Genomic DNA, 17,576 nt, shown 5'->3' on the forward strand with positions numbered 1-17,576 from the left:
TTGTGTGAGTTTCAAATATGTTTCCATACAATTACATGATAACTTGGTTTTAATAAGAAAATGATATAGTTAGAGAAGAAGAATGATTTAATTAGAAATAAAAAATGAATTATAATTGGATGGTTGATAAGTATGAAGCGTGGTGAATGGGGAATTAAGCGCGTGAAGTAGTTGGCTAATAATAAATGCGTGGATTGGAGAATAAAATATGTAGAGTTGGTGGTTTCTTATTTAAAGGAGGGAAAGCAAATCCTTGATGAGAGGAAGATGAAGATGAAGAGTGTAACACTATTTTTCCTCTTTTTCCTTTTATTGGAAGCTCTTTGCTGTGAAGGATGTTTGAAGGAAGAGAGAGAAGCACTTCTGGGCCTATCTTCTTTCTCTTCGAACGTTCACACAGATTGCTGTGAATGGGAAGGAGTGGAATGCAACTCGTCCACAGGGAGGGTGGTCCAACTCGAATTCTTCCCGTCCTATTTGATCCAACAACGATATATTAATTACTCGGATTTTTCTGTCTTCATAGATTTGAAGAAGCTCTGGTTTTGGAATGGTAATACAGTTGGTTGTGTGGGGGGTGAAGGTATGAATCAGTAAAAGTTGATAGCTCTTTACCAACTTAAAAGTACGAATCTGTGTGTAATGTTGTAACGCATACTCACCACTATTTTACATACTTTTCAGGCTTGCCAAATCTGGAGATCCTTTACATCATTGGTAACAATCTGAATAATGCTGCCAGCATTGTATCTTGTTTGGAGGGCCTTCCATCTCTTAAGTCTCTTGGTTTAGTTGATAACGGGTTCAATGCATCTTCATTCCGCGGTGAGACTACCTATTTCTCTTTCTTATTCTAATAAATCACAATAATCATGATTTTTATGTTCTTCTAATTTTTTAATAATATTTTGTTCACATTTTTGTTGGTTTCTTTCAAAAAAATTTGGTTATATTGAATTGAATACATGTACATATATAAGTTTTCAAAACTCTGTCATCAAAGCTGCCTAATCTGGAGGTCCTTGACATAAGTGGTAATTATTTAACCAATCACATCTTGTCATCCCTCGAGGGATTCTCATCTTTGAAGGAACTGAATTTGCGGAAAACTGGATTGAACTCGGATATTCACATTGAAGGTATAGGATGTAACTTTTCCACTTCATTAATAAAGATGAACATTGTTAATTAATGGAGGATATATTCCTTTCAGCTTTATGCTCAAAATTGAGGAATCTTAAGGCCCTTGACTTGTCAGAAAACAACTTCAACCAGAGTGATATTGGGTCTGCTCTTAGTGGACTCTCATCACTCAAGTCCTTAGATTTAGGAAACAGTGGATTGACTTTGAGATCAATTTTAAGTATGCCCTCTACATCACAAATCTTCATCGTTTGCTTTTTATTAGAAATTATATCTAATTGTCTATAATCGGAGCACTGCTAGATATTTCGAAATTGAGTTCTTTGGAGTTCCTTGACTTAAATGATAACGGGTTGAAGGAATCTAAGAATATCTTTTGGCGTATAAAAGGTTAGTTGTGATTGATATTGGATAATATTTTATTTAAAAGTAGATATATGACTTCATTCCAATATACATTATCCTTACTAATGATAAGTTGATGCTTTCAATTTTGTTTATCAGGAAAAGATGGATTTAAATGGCCATCCAATTTACAAGAGTTATGGCTGAGTGGGAATACATTGACTGACGAATTTCTCTCATCTCTAAGTGGTCTTCCACTTCTCAGATTTCTTGATTTAACCAACAATCAACTAAAAGGAGAGTTAAATACAAATGGTTAGTATTTCTATGGATTATATTTAAAATATTTAAAGAAATATTTGTAGATATTATATTCTAATATTTTTAAATTAATATAATATTAAACGATTTGCTAGAATTAATAATTTAATTAGGAATCTAAAAAACTATACAGTCAATTACAAATCATAATTAATTTAATATTAAGATAATTAATATTAAAAATGTCCACAAATTTATATTATAAAATATTGTAAAAAAACTACACAATGTATTACACTTCTTTTTTAACCATCTTGTCTGTTGGAGTTAATTGAAGTAAATAACAAAAGACAAAAGGTTGTAGAAACTGATTGAACATAATTGTACAAGATTGTAAAATTGTTGAACTAATTTGTTCATTTTGATTTACTTCAATAATATATATAATAAAATTACAATTACTGGAAGCAATCTGTAAACTGACCATTAATGTAATAATAACAGGTAAAATAGTTTAAGGATAATAAAATCAGAATTAATAACCAACATCCTCCCTTAATTCTAATTTGGAACAACCTTCATGTCCAACAAATCTCTTAACTTGATGAAAACATTGATCTTTAATGGCTTAGTGAAAAATATTTGTAATCTGATCTTCTGATCTGCAGTATTCCAATTTGATCATGTTCTTCTTCCAAACTTGGTATCGCAGGAAGTGATATTGAATATTAATGTGTCTACTTCTTTGATGAAAAACTGGATTCTTTGCATGATTAATTGCAGAGACATTGTCAACATAAATCTTAATTGGAACATCTAGATTAAAACCAATTTGAGTCCTAATATTGTTTTTCTCAATCGCCATCAATTCTTCATTCATAGCCTCTTGCCATTTGAGGTGTTGAATGACATCTGCAAGTCTCACGGGTTCTGAATCTGCAAGAAAAGCAAAGTGAACTAAATCTCCATTGTCATCAAGATTTACTTCGCAATTTTGAAGGTGTAGAGGTTGTTGTTGTTGCCTTCTTGGTCGCTCCATCAAAGTTGCAATAGGACCTACAACTTCAAGTTGAACTGCAGGTGCTTCAAGAGTGACTCCATCTTCCACATCATCGTTCAAAACGTAAATATATCATTTTTTCGAATCCATTTCAGCTGTTGCATTCCATTGCCATTTCTCATCTTCGGCAAATATAACATCACGACAAACAATCACCTTCTTTGTCATTGAATTGTACAGTTTGTATCCCCATGCTTATATCCAATGAAAATGGTCTTCTCTGCCTTATCATTTAACTTCGATCTTACTGCCTTGGGGACATGAGCATAAGTAATTGACCCAAATACCTTCAAGTGTTGCACATTGGGTTTGAATCCGCTCCATGCCTCAATCGGAGTTGTGTTAGGAACACTCCGAGTAGGTGATCTGTTTATCAAATATACCGCACATGTTACATTCTTAGCCCAAAAATAATTTGGCATACCTTTCGCTTTAAGCATGCTCCTCGCCATGTCCATGATTGTTATATTATTTCTCTCGGCAACTCCGTTGTGTTGAGGTGTGTAGGGACAGATTATGTTATGCTGCAACCCAAGTTCTTCACAGTGCCTCTTGAACTCATTAGACTTGTACTCACCCCCTCCATCACTACGCACCATCTTAATTAGTCAGCCACTCTCTCTTTCAACAAATGCTTTAAATATTTTAAAGCAGTGAAATACCTCATCCTTGCTTTTCAATAGATAAATCTAGGTTTTTCTTGAAAAATCATCAATAATGGTTAAAAAATACTTATTACCTCCAATTGATGATATGTTCATCGGGCCACAAACATCTGTATGAACAAGCTCTAAAGGAAATTTCACACCCCAAGGCTCCTTAACAAATGGTATCATGTGATTCTTTCCAAAAATGCAAGCCTCACACAATTGATCAGGGTGATAAATATGGAGTAAACCATTCACTAAATTTCGTTTGGAGAGATTTTCCAAACTCCTAAAATTTAAGTGCCCAAAGCGTAAATGTCATAACCACGATTCATTATTCACTATTGCATTCAAGCACTTGAAATCACCCATATGAATATCTACTGGAAACATACGGTTTTTTGATAAAAAGGTTTTAAGAATCAAATTATATTTCTTATCAAAAATTGAGAATTTATTTTCAACTATGTGCATCACGTAACCCTTTTCGGCCAACTCTCTCATACTCAACAAATTACTTTTCATATCAGGTACATAGAAAACATCATTGATGTACCTGTGATCACCATTCTTCAATGTAATAAGAATTCGCCATTTTCCAGTCACCAGAACAATTCTACCATCACCAAATTTCACTTGTGTGCGAAATGAGTAATCCAAATCTGCAAACAACTCCTTCTGACCAGACATATGATTTGTGCAACCTGTGTCCAAATACCAAGTCTGATTGTTTGGTGTTTCATTTGATGTGGTTGTCATTAGTACTACATGATCATCTTCATCTTGTACGTGATTACTGTCTTCTTGAGCATAATTGGCAACATGATTATCACCTTTTGATTTGCACTCATTTGCATAATGGTTGCGTTTATGGCAATTATAACACTCCACATTTTATTTATTGTACATGCCTCCTCGTCCTCTGTGACCACGTTCTTCACGCCAAGAGTTATTTGAACTTGGATTGTGATTGGAACCAATGTTGTTTTGCTCAACGCCTCCATGATTCTGCCCACCATGACCTTTGTTGGAATAACTACCACCACGTCCTCGTCCTTTGCCTCGTGAACTACCGTGTTTATGATAGGAGCTACCAATTGAGGCTTGTGCTTGTAAAGCCTGTTCAATTGGTTTTTCAATATTATTGTCATTCATCCGTTGCTCATGCGCTCATGGGGAACTAGACAATAACCTTATTGTCATTTTTGAAATGTCATTGGCCTCTTCAATTGTGACAACAACATGTTCAAATCTTGGAGTTAAAGATCTCAAAATCTTCTCCACCTTTGCCTACTTCGAATGTGTTTCACCATTGGTAAGAACTTTATTTATATAGACATCAACAGTCTCTGTGGTTTCCATCTGCAGTAGTTCATATTGGTGTCTTAGGGTTTGAAGACGCACCCTCTTGATCTTGTCATCACCTTTATAATTGGTTGACAAAATGGTCCAAGCCTCACTTGTACGTAGTTATTGCTCATTCTATTTGTTCAAACGTCTCGTCACTCATCCCTTGATGGATGAGATACAAAGTCTTTTTGTCTTTCTTCTTTTGGTCACGATGTGCTACTCGTTGCGCCTCAGTTGCATTATCAACTAATACAGACACTCCACTCTCAACGACATCCCATAACTCATTATAATCAAACAAAACTCTCATTTGCACACACCACCGATTGTAATTTTTTCCATCAAGGATAGGGACTGATAATTGGATAGAGTTCATGATAATAGACTGACTCTAATACTAGTTGTAGGAACTAATTGAAGAAAATAACAGAAGGCAAAAGGTTGTAAAAACTGATTGAACGTAATTGCACAAAATTGCAAAATTGTTGAACTAATTTGTTCATTTTGATTTACTTCAATAATATATATAATAAAATTACAATTACTGGGAGATATAAAATAGGAATAATAACAACCATTTAAATTGACCATTAATGCAATAATAACGGTAAAATAGTTTAAGGTAATAAAATCAAAATTAATAATAATGAAATTTTAATTAATAACCAACATTTTTTTTTCAAGTAATTATTAGAAAAAAGGAATTCTTTACGGACTAAAATTTACTATAATTTTTACTTTAATTTTTATTATAATAAGACAAACTGTAAGAGTTCACTTTAATTTGTTACTTTCAAGTATTTATAAATTTTCCTCACTAAGAATTTAGATGTTTAAAATCTACTGAAAATTTCTGCCATAAAACTAAGAGAGATTCAGACCACTTATTCTATCTTTGAAAAATAGAGCGTAATTACTTTTTTCAGTCCAATATTTTGTTTAATTTATTCAAATTAATTTCACTATTACTAAAAAAATAATCAAGCTTTTAAAGTTTTAAAACATAATAATAATTTAATTACTTTTAATTTAATTGGAAATATAATTATTATTAATAAAATATTGAATTATTAATTTACGTGTAATATAATTTATAATTAACATATGGTGATAATTTTATAAATTAAGGACATCAATTTTTACAAACGAAAGGATCACGTTGCAATTTTAAAAATTTGAGTGACTTGATTAAATATTGTAAGAGTTATATTGTTGCACTGATAAATGGAAGAACTTGATTAAACTTTTTATTAACAGATAATTAAATTGAATAAGTAAATAAATAAGTAAACAAACCTTTATATTTTACATTTGTCTCTTATAGATTTGTATGGTATCTTAGATAGTCAAAGATTTGGATCTTTATGTTCTCATTATAAATATTTTGAGGATTTTATTTTATTAATTTTATTTTTTTAGAAAATAATATATATAAAGTTAAGATAATATTTTACAGAGTATTACAAAAAATGACACGAATAAAGTTTTTATTAATAAAAATAAAAAATGTAATTAACTAACAAAATTTTAAGAGACAGAATTTTAAAATAATTTAACTAAATAACCTTGAGTTTAATTAAAATATATTTATATTATTAAATATAAAACCTTAATTTTGTAAAAAATATTGAAAAAGACAACTCTTATATCGTCGTTTCTTTTGTACTATTCAAACAGAAAAAAATTTGTTGAAAAGGACTTATCTCGAGTAATGATAGACTTATGGAAAGCTTATTGGAGATTGAGAAATAAGAAAATCCCAAAAATGATTCTCAATTAAAAAAAAAACCCAGAAATCATGTATACAACAAAGATGCAATTGATTAAGAAATCATTTAGAAGCTAACCTTAAAAATCCTAAAATTATTATACTGTTTTTATATATAAGAACGTGTTTATGATTTTTTTTTATCAACACTATCTCTCTTTTTTTAGTTAGATGTATATATATTTATAAAGACTTTTGGATATATGAAATTATTTAAAAGTTCTGAGGCTAAAAATTTAATTAGAGAATTTTTTAGATTTTTGCGTAAAGATTTAAAAAAAAATGATGGATTCAATTTAAAATACAATAGGAGAGTATGAGTACACAGTAATTTTACAAAATAAAGTATAATTATATTTTTATACTTTATCATATTTTTATGCTATAATTTAATATTTTAAATTTTAAAAATCATTTTGGTCCTGTTTTTAAATTTTGAATAAATTTAAAATAGTTATAATTTTCAGTTGGAAGATAAGATTTTGAACTATTTTTTAATTGATTCAAGATGTAATATTTTCTTTTTTGATTAATTTACATAAATATTACAGAATCCAATTTATATTAAGACAATGAATAGTGGTAATTATATAATGCATTCTCCATATTCTTAGTGAGTAGTGATGAGTTCAGATGCTTTGTTTTATAAGAGAATGATGAGTTTAAATGGCCTACCAATTTACAAAAGTTATGGTTGTCTTCAAAAAGATTCGATACCTTGAGTAACCATTTTCTTTCATCTCTCGGCGGTCTTTCACTTCTTGGATGCATTGATTATAAGTTCTAATTAATGGTGATAATGCTGGTTGAGATGTGTCACATAAGGTTATTTTATATTTAGTCTGTAAAAATGTAAGTCGGTTTATCTGTCCATATAAAAAATGAGTTTATTTAAGAAAAATATTTAAAAAAAATAAAATTGATTAATTATAAAAGAAATTATTTATGTTGTTGAAAAATTAAAATTTTATCCTTATTTCCATTCATTCAATTAAAATAAGAATATAAAGGAATTCAAGTATGAGAGTTGCTATAAAGCTTAATTAAAAATAATTAAAGTTTTGTTTTGTATCTATTTCTCTTTGTATGTATGTAAATGTACAGAGTATCTTATCAAAGTTTTGCTGTAAAATAGTTTAATGAAAATGACTAATTTTTTAACGAATATTTTATTGAAATTTCTTTTTCATATTATTTTTTTTATTAACAAATTTTAGATATAAGAGTTTACTTAAAAGTAGATCCAATCTCACTCTTGATATTAATTTCTTTAAATGATTAAATTAAAATATTTCCCTTTTTTAGTACATTAAATTTATTTTTTAAAATAAAATAAAATAAAGATCACACTACAATAATGAGTGAGTGTGAGGTATGATTTTTTTTTCAAAAAAATAAAAAAAGAATTGTTTTTTTATTTACACGGGTTAACAGGGCAATCCGTCCTGTCCCGCTGTTGGCCCGCGCGCACTACAAGTTATGTGGAGCGAACCTAAACAGGTCAACAAACTAAATTAGTGACCGCACTTTTTGGTAACGGATATGGACCGACCCACATGACCTACCCACATTGTCATCCTAGCCGTAACTATATTTATTGATTATTTTAGGACATTTATTTTCTCTTTCTTTCACTGTATTATAATATCTTAGAAATTAAGATTTAATTATTATTTTGTTTGCATAATTGTACACATTTTATCTTATATTTCATATACTTCAAAATTACTCATTTTAGTCTTACAAATATCAATTTAATAATTTTTAGTCCCTATATGTATTATTTTTAATTGTTTAACATTATTATATATAATACAAGGACTAAAAACATTATTATATATAATACAAGGACTAAAAGAGATTACAAATAATATGTATATGGGATAAAATAAAATTATTTTTTAAGTGTAGATAAACTTTGTTTAATTATAGGTCGAAAAGAATAATTTTACCTAATTTTATATAAAAGAGATTACAAATAATATGTATATGGGATAAAATAAAATTATTTTTTAAGTGTAGATAAACTTTGTTTAATTATAGGTCGAAAAGAATAATTTTACCTATAATTGATTTTATATAATTTATACATCTAGGTTACATTTGACACACCATTTAAAGTAATTTTAACTTTTTTTCACTAATTAAAAAATGTATTTATATGACTCCATTTTAACATGCATGTCCCTAATTCTTGGTGAGTAAGTTGATGCTTTCAACTTTTATTTTTTATCAGAGAATGACAGCTTTAAATGGCCAACGAATTTACAAGAGATATGGCTGACTTACAACAGCTTAAGCAACAAATTTGTTTCATCTCTGAGTGGCCTTCCACGTCTCCAATTCCTAGATTTAAGCTACAATCAACTAAAAGGAACAATAAATATAAGTGGTCAGTATTTTTTTTATTTAATTTTGCTTTATTATAACATTTTATAATTAAGATTTAATTATTCATTTAGTTTGAATAATTGTACAAATTTTATCTAATAGTTTATATTCTTTTAAATTACTCATATACAAATATCACTTTAATAATTTTTAATCCCTATACATAAATTTAAATTCTATTTTCTTTTAATTTTTTAAAAAATAAAAACAAGCAACTATTTCTCTTAAAATAAATAATAGGTTATTTATTCTCTTTTCATCCCATAATTAATAAAAATATCTTAAATGTACTAAATAAACGTAAATCCCCTATATCTTTTAACTATACTAGTTTAAGAAATAAAACTGTATGAATAGCTTCTATATACAGAAACATATATCCATCACATTTATTTTGAAATCAAAGATTTAAACAAGAAAATGTAATATATATATATATATATATATATATATATATCAAATAAACCATCTGTGATCTATAAAGTTTACACTAACAATCCAACACTAATTAATTAATTTTGTTTACCTCTATTTCATTCTTTAAGGAAAGATTTCACAACCAAACTAAGTTAGAAAGGTCTAATTTGTTCTAAGACAACTTTGATTCACAAACAAAATACATTATTATCAACCTAGACTTAGCAAAGATTAACCTAAGCTTAGATTTCACATAGACTAAAATGCAAACAACACTAACACTACAAGAAAATCATGAAATAGAAACCAATTTTTAGAGACCTAAATAATTAGTTACAATAGAAACTAAAATAGAGACCATTTTAGAAACTAAAAAAAAAATTGGTTTCTAAATTAGTTTCTATTATTTTTTATTATTGTTAAATAGTTTCTAAATTGGTATTTAATTAGCAACTAAGGTTTTAACTACCAATTATTTAGTTTCTAAATTTGGTAGCAAAAACGTTGGTTGCTAATTAGATACCAATTTAGAAACTATTTAACAATAATAGAAAATAATAGAAACTAATTTAGAAACCAAATTTTTTTTAGTTTCTAAAATGATCTCTAATTTAGTTACTATTGCAACTAATTATTTTGGTTTCTATTTCATGATTTTCTTGTAGTGTAAGAAAGAGATATTTGAGATTTGGGATCTGAGAGAAAAAATCTTACTCTAAAAAAATATAATTGAATAAGATTATTGTAATCTCTATTATGTTCTATAAGGTGGTTTTTAATTAAAAAAAGTTGAATAATTGGGTTAGAAATTTAGAGGAAAGATAAAAAGAATGTGAGAGAAAATGTTCAAAGAGATGATGAAGTTGACAAATTTATATATGTAACATAATTACAATTTTAATCTTTATTTTTTTTAAATATCTCTACTAAAAAGGATCTAACAATCAATATATAAAATAATTACTCTTACTTATTAAGTTTAATACAATGCCAATTTAAGAAAATCTATTTAATCAATCAAGTAATAAAATATCATGGCTAATTTGATTTTTAAGATAATTAATATTTCAAAAGTTCATAAATTACAACACACAACCATTTGTATTATAGAACAAAGAATTGCACTCTTATATATACTATTAATTAATATATATTATAAAACATATTTATCAATGAAAAAAATCATTAAAAATCCAAAATAATTTATGAGTAAATTCAATCATAGATAGATTTTAAAAATATAGTTCAAATTTAAAAGATAAATAATCCAAATATAGTACAAATACGATCCTATTAAATGAATAAATAATTATTATAAATGTGTTTTTAGTAGTTATTTTTCAAATCTTTGTTTATTTATGCTGGAAAATTATTTCTTTCTATCCTTTCTGCTTTTTTTCTTCTTCTAAGAGAATGGTGTAAGTCAAACTGTGAGAATTGAATTTATATTAACAAAGTCAACTTTTAGAGGTTTCATATAATAGTTTTTGGAAGAAAAAAAAATGTTATTTGAAAGTAAACTAGTTTTCTAATGGTTCTACTAGTGAAGAAAATGAATGTTAATTAATTTCGATTCTTAATTTTTCTTTTTCAGGATTATCGACTTTGTCCAGTCTGACGAATCTTGATCTGAGCTATAATAGTATCCATTATTTTGTGGCCGATCAAGGTATTTAAGAAAATAAAAATTAAAAAAGTTTAATTTGTTCTTTAGAAATAAGAAAAAATATATTAGATAAATTCATGATACTAACATGATGATCCTGCTATACTCCCATTTTGCATAAAATATATTTGTATCCTTCTTAAAGATATATCTACTATATCCCATTTAGCATAATTAAGTTTACTTATATTTTTTTAGTTAATTAAAGTTACATATCTTTCAGGATCAAAAAGTCTAAGTAGATTGGATGTCCTTCAGTTAAATGGGAATATGATAGATGGAAAGAAGTTAAAGGAGTCATTACAAGCTTTATCATTATCCATTAAACATCTTCATATGTCTTCCAATAACTTTAAAGGAACTATTTTAGCTAAAGGTAAGTAATATATACGATTTCACAAGGTAAATTAATTTCGCACTCTCTATCTTTAGATTCGTGTCAAATTTTTTTATTGTGCAGATTTTCATGATTTAAAAAATCTAGAAGGTTTGAGATTGGACGGAAGTAATAACATAGAGAATGAATTTTTCAAAAGTATTGGAAATTTGACGTCCTTAAAAGCTCTGTCTCTTTCATACTGTCAGATAAATGACACCCTTCCTGCTGCTGGTAATTATATTATTATTTAACGTTATTCATGATATGTATGTTCTATATAATTTTTTCTTAATTTTGTTGAAATCTTTATATCCTTCTTGTCATGACCTTGTAACATGTTTTCTTTTTTCTTCAAATTTTTATTCAGATTGGTCTAAGCTGAAGAAGTTAGAAGAGTTATATCTAATACAAAATGGATTTGAAGGATTTCTTCCCATATCTTTCATTAACATGACATCTCTTCGGATATTGGAACTTTCTCATAATCACTTCATAGGACATTTTGATTCTAACATTGCAACCCTTACATCACTTGAACATTTTGGTTTTACAGAAAACCAATTTGAGATTCCTGTTTCTTTTACACCATTTGCAAATCATTCAAACCTTCAGGTCATCCATGGTAAAGGCAACAAAGTTAGATTGGACTCACAACACAGTTTGCAAACTTGGATTCCAAAATTTCAGTTACAAGAGCTTAGAATGTCTTCAACCATTATGACTAGTTCTTTCCAGCTTCCCAAATTTCTTCTTTATCAAACAAATTTAACTAGTCTAGATTTCAGTAGTTTGAAGTTGAAAGGAGGGTTTCCTCACTGGTTGTTAGAAAACAACACGAAATTGACTGAAGTTGTTTTTGAAAATTGTTCTTTAACTGGTACTATGCAAATACCATTGCGTCCCGTTCGTGAGTTATGGAGTATTGATGTGTCTAACAATATCATAATTGGTGAAATCCCAAGCAAGAATATCAGTTCTATTTATCCAAAATTGAGATATTTAAACATGTCTAAAAATTACATGCGAGGTTCAATTTCTCGTGAGTTTGGCCGAATGAAGTTGCATTCGTTGGATCTTTCAAACAACCAATTGTCAGGAGAAATACCAGAGGACATATTTGAAGCTAGGCACCAACTTAAATTCTTGAGACTTTCAAATAATAAGTTGGAGGGACCCATTTTTACAATACCCACTAAATTGGAGATTTTATCATTGAATGATAATAACTTTAGTGGTAGACTTTCTAGCAACATTTTTAACACATCCATAGTCTCATTGGATGTAAGCAATAATCATTTGGTAGGAAAGATTTCAAGTCTTCTGAAAAATTTGTCAGGATTATCAGAACTTCGTATGTCCAATAACAACTTTGAAGGATTCATTCCATTAGAATTAACACAACTTGAAGATCTAAAATATTTAGATCTCTCCCAAAATAATTTGATTGGTCTTCTACCATCATTTCGAAATTCTTCTGTGAAATCTATCCATTTGAGCAATAATCATTTAACAGGATTTTCCAAAAAAATGTTCATTGAAAACTCTTCTTTAGTGATGCTAGACCTTAGTCACAACGAAATATCTGGTGGCATTCAGGATATGATTGAAGACCTCAGTTATTCAAAGTTGAAATTTCTCCTTTTAAAAGGTAATCATATCACTGGTGATATACCTAAGCAGTTATGTCAGTTGATAGATTTAACCATGCTTGATCTTTCCGACAATAAATTTTCGGGAGAAATTCCTCATTGTTTGGGGACAATGCCTTTTGACAATAAGAATCTTGATCCTTTATTAAAAGCATCCAAGGGAAGGTTTTTTGCTGAAGAATCTATATCTCAAGCACCATTACCATCATCAGAGCATAAGAAAGAGAAAGCAAGTTTCACTTCAAAGAGAAGTACCTATACTTACATAGGAAGCATCCTTGCCTATATGTCTGGAATTGACTTATCTCATAATAAACTAAAGGGGAATATCCCGTATGAGCTTGGAAAATTGACAAGAATTCGAGCATTGAACTTGTCCCATAATAATTTGATTGGACAAATTCCATATTCGTTTTCCAATTTGGTGCAAACAGAGAGTTTAGATCTTTCTTTTAACAAGTTGAGTGGTGAAATTCCTTCTAACCTCATTATCCTAACCTCACTGGAAGTGTTAAGTGTGGCACACAACAACTTATCGGGCCCACTACCAGAACAAAAAAATCAATTTGCAACATTTGATGAGAGTAGCTATGAGAGTAACCCATTTCTTTGTGGACCTCCATTACCAAAGAGTTGTCATCCAGCTCCTAGAGTTATTCCAAATGACTTGGATTTTGACAAAGACAATGATATGTTGGTGGACATGTATGTCTTTTCTGTGAGCTTTGTTGTGTCGTACACATTAGCATTGTTAGCAACTGCAACAACTTTATACATCAATCCCTATTGGAGGCAAGCATGGTTTTACTACATGGAATTGGTCACTTTAAATTGTTACTATTTTATTATGGATAATTTTTTGTAGATTTTGTAATGCTAAAAATATGTGACATATATCTTGTATTCTTAGGATATTTGTTTCCTTTTAAGAGTGATTCAATATATAAAAAAGTCATGTGTGTGGCTTAATATAATAATATGAAATCTAAATTTTTGTATTTAATAAATTAATTGTTGTTAAAGAATAATTGTTTTTAGTCTTTTTAAGTTCTTCACTATACTGGCATGAAAGAGAATCAAGATAAGATCACTTTTTTTTTATATCATATGAATTAATATTAAGGTTTAATATATTAAAAAATTATGAGCGTATAAAATCATGATATATAGGAGGAGGGGATGTAATGAGATGATCTGATTCCATTTGATGAATATCATGGTATGTTATACTGATCTTGTCTTCACAAGGTCTATGTGAATCAAACAAGTAATAGGATAATGAGTATGCATAAATTCTACAAAAGCATAGTAGAAATTTATCAATGGAAACTTCACATTTAGTTCTTACTAATTGAATCACTAATGTGCTAAATAGTTCATTTTCAAGACATGAAATTAAACCACAACTAAAATTATATACTATATTGCATTCACATGAATAATTGCATAACTATAAGAACAACAACAACATTTTCAAAACAACTTTCTTTTTTTTTTGACTCTACTACTGTTTTTATTGCACCTCAGCAACTTGTATATCTTGATATTTGGGGTCTAGTACCTGTGCCTGCTTTTAATGGTTCTTTCTACTACATTGCCTTTTTATATACCTATTCACCTTTTGATATACCTATTCACGATATGTATGACTATATCTTTTTAAACATAAATCTCAAGCATATACTAATTTTCAAACTTTTCACAAATTTGCTAAAAAAACAAACTGGTTTTCACCTTAAATATATTTAGTTTGACAACATTAAAGAATTTTTATGCCTTAAACCTTATCTTGATACTCATGGCATTGCTCATCGGCTTGCATGTCCTTAGACCCATGAGCAAAATGGCTCAATTGAAAGGAAACTTCGCCTTATAAATGATATGGGTCTTGTCGTGCTTGTTGTAGCATCTCTTCCAATGAAATTCTGGGGTGAAGCTTTCACCCGAGCAACATCCATATCAATGATGTACCTTCTTCTAGCATTAACTATGACAATCCATATCATATGCTTTTTAACAAACACCCTAACTATAACTTTTTCAAAATCTTTGGTTGTGCATGTTACCCTTTACTTAGACCATATAACAAACATAAGTTTGCCTTTTGTTCAGCTATCTACATGTTTATTGGTTACAGTCCTACACATAAAGGCTACCTATGCTTATCAATCATTGGTAAAATTTATATTAGTCGTCATGTTTTATTTGATGAAAATGTTTTTCCCTTTATATCACATTATTGTATCTTCTTCTGCTACTCCTGATATAATCTCAACTCATCCATCAACTCTTGCTTCAATATCATCTTCTACTGCTATTCTTCCTTCTGGTATCACTACTGCTACACCTTATCCTCCGTCTGTATCTCCATCACTAATCCCTTCTACAAATGCGCGGTCTCCAACTCTTATTCAAAACAACCATCCAATGGTTACTTGTGGGAAATCTGGAATATTTAAACTAGAACCTACACTACATCTATCATATCTTTTTATGTTCCCACAACAGTTAAAGATGCTCTTCAACAACCTCACTGGTATTATGCCATGCATGAATAATACAAAGTTCTATGTGCAAATCAAACATGACCCTTGACTACTTTACCTCCCGACATTCAACCTATTGGCTGCAAGTGGATTTTTAAAAATAAATACAATCCTGATGGAACCTTACACAAACACAAAGCGAGTTTGGTTGCTAAAGCTTTTTGTCAAATTGAAGGTTTGGTTTATTCTGAAACATTTAGTCCTGTAGTCAAACCAACTACAATACACATTATTCTAACTCTAGCTTTATCATACAAGTGGCATATTAATCAAATAGACATTAATAATGCTTTTCTTTATGATGATTAGCAAGAAAACGTCTTCATGCTTCAACCACCTGGTTTTGAATCTGAAAACTCCAATCCTGTTTGTAAGTTACAAAAAGCAATTTATGGCCTCAAACAAACCCCAAGATCATGGTTTCAGAAGTTAAGTATTGTCCTTCTTCTTTTGGATTTTCATCTACTAAATTTGATTCTTCTTTATTCATTAAGTCTCAAAATAATGTTACTTTGTTTGTCCTCATTTATGTGGGTGATATAATCATAATAGGAAGCTCCTATGTTGCTATCCAGTCTTTTATAAAATCTCTCCAAAAGCATTTTGGCCTGAAAGACCTTGACAAACTTCATTACTTTCTTGGTGTAGAAACCTCATGGACAGTTGATGGGTTCTCTTCACCTTTCATAGAACAAATATATCAAAGATCTTTTACATAAATCAAGCATGATTTTGTCAAAATCTCAGCCTACATCAATGGTTTCTTCTACTTGTCTATCCAAGAATGGAACTACAGCTTTTGACAATGCCTTGCTATACCGCTCTGTCGTCGGCTCCCTTCAATATCTTCTTATCACACGTCCCGAACTCTTATACAGTAAAAATAATGTTGAACAAGGTGTTTTGATGTCTCCAAATCCAAGAGGAGTGCTTGAAGACCTTGGTGCTGGTTGTGTGTGTGTCTAGAGTATTTGAATTTGTTAATCCACTCTTTATGGTGATCCAAGGTTAATTGAATCTTAATCCTTTTGAAAAATATGTATTTTCTAAAGAGTGTGAAAATTCAACCCGTTGAAATGTCGATTCAACCGGTTGTTTTACACTTAGTGAATTTTGAAAGGATTTGAAAAGCTTGACTTTGTTTGACTTTGGTGTCAAACCAATTCAGCTGGTTGTTTCGACATTTCAACCGATTGAAATTCTAAAAACCCTAACAAAATTTTGTTAAGTTGTACCAATCTGTTTTAAATGATTCAAACTGCTTTTGGTTATTGAAATAAATGCTTTGACCATATGATTGGAGTATAAAAAGGTTGTTTTACGCTCCTGGTCATTAACTAAGAAAGAGAACTTAATCAAAAACAGTTTTAAGGATTCCAAAGAGCTTTTGGATCATCTTCAAGTGTGGAATAGGATTGGATCTTGTAATTCTGAACTTTAATCTTTGATTACCCAGGTGTATTTTGTTCCCTTCTTTCTTTGACATTGTAATTCTGTGTGATTTGGTGTTGTGCAATTTCAGAGGTTGTTCTGAAAACTGTGTGGTGTTGCCAAAGGTGGTGTGTGTTCTGGAAGGGTTCAAGATCACCACTTTGGTGTGTTGTTCGTAATCAAGGTTTGATTGTTTAGTGTTTTCTTATTGGTTTGCTAAGGACTAAATGTAGCTCTTAGTTAAGAGTGAACCAGTATAAACATTTTGTGTGAATCTCTCTATCTTACACTCTTAAACTGCTTTTGTTTTGTTTTTCAACATTGCTGGTATAATGATGACTCTCTCTTTTTACGGCAAGTGCACCGCTTTGTCAGAAGTAATAATTGTTCCTAAGGATGGATATCGATCCCACAAGGAACAGTGAATTATCAAGTACAATAATCGCTAAATATAGAACAAAACAATTAAAAGTGTGTTGAAAGTGGTTGTGTTGGCGATGATCAATAAGAAAACAGATAAAGA

General features: G+C 29.5%; 1 protein-coding gene across 1 annotated transcript; it reads left to right on the plus strand.

Annotated features, from left to right (window-relative positions):
- The first annotated feature begins 231 nt into the window (after positions 1–231).
- On the plus strand, positions 232–14,051 carry LOC137826383 (cuscuta receptor 1). Its single transcript, XM_068632332.2, has 11 exons — positions 232–583; positions 685–825; positions 981–1,139; positions 1,214–1,363; positions 1,447–1,533; positions 1,648–1,803; positions 8,811–8,966; positions 10,977–11,051; positions 11,272–11,424; positions 11,509–11,658; positions 11,795–14,051. The coding sequence occupies exons 1-11, from the start codon at positions 268–270 to the stop codon at positions 13,939–13,941; spliced, it is 3,690 nt and encodes a 1,229-aa protein (XP_068488433.2). The 5' UTR covers positions 232–267; the 3' UTR covers positions 13,942–14,051.
- The last annotated feature ends 3,525 nt before the right edge of the window (positions 14,052–17,576 follow it).

The sequence above is a fragment of the Phaseolus vulgaris genome, chromosome 8 (assembly GCF_051622355.1).
Source record: "Phaseolus vulgaris cultivar YP4 chromosome 8, ASM5162235v1, whole genome shotgun sequence".
Taxonomy (NCBI): Eukaryota; Viridiplantae; Streptophyta; class Magnoliopsida; order Fabales; family Fabaceae; genus Phaseolus; species Phaseolus vulgaris.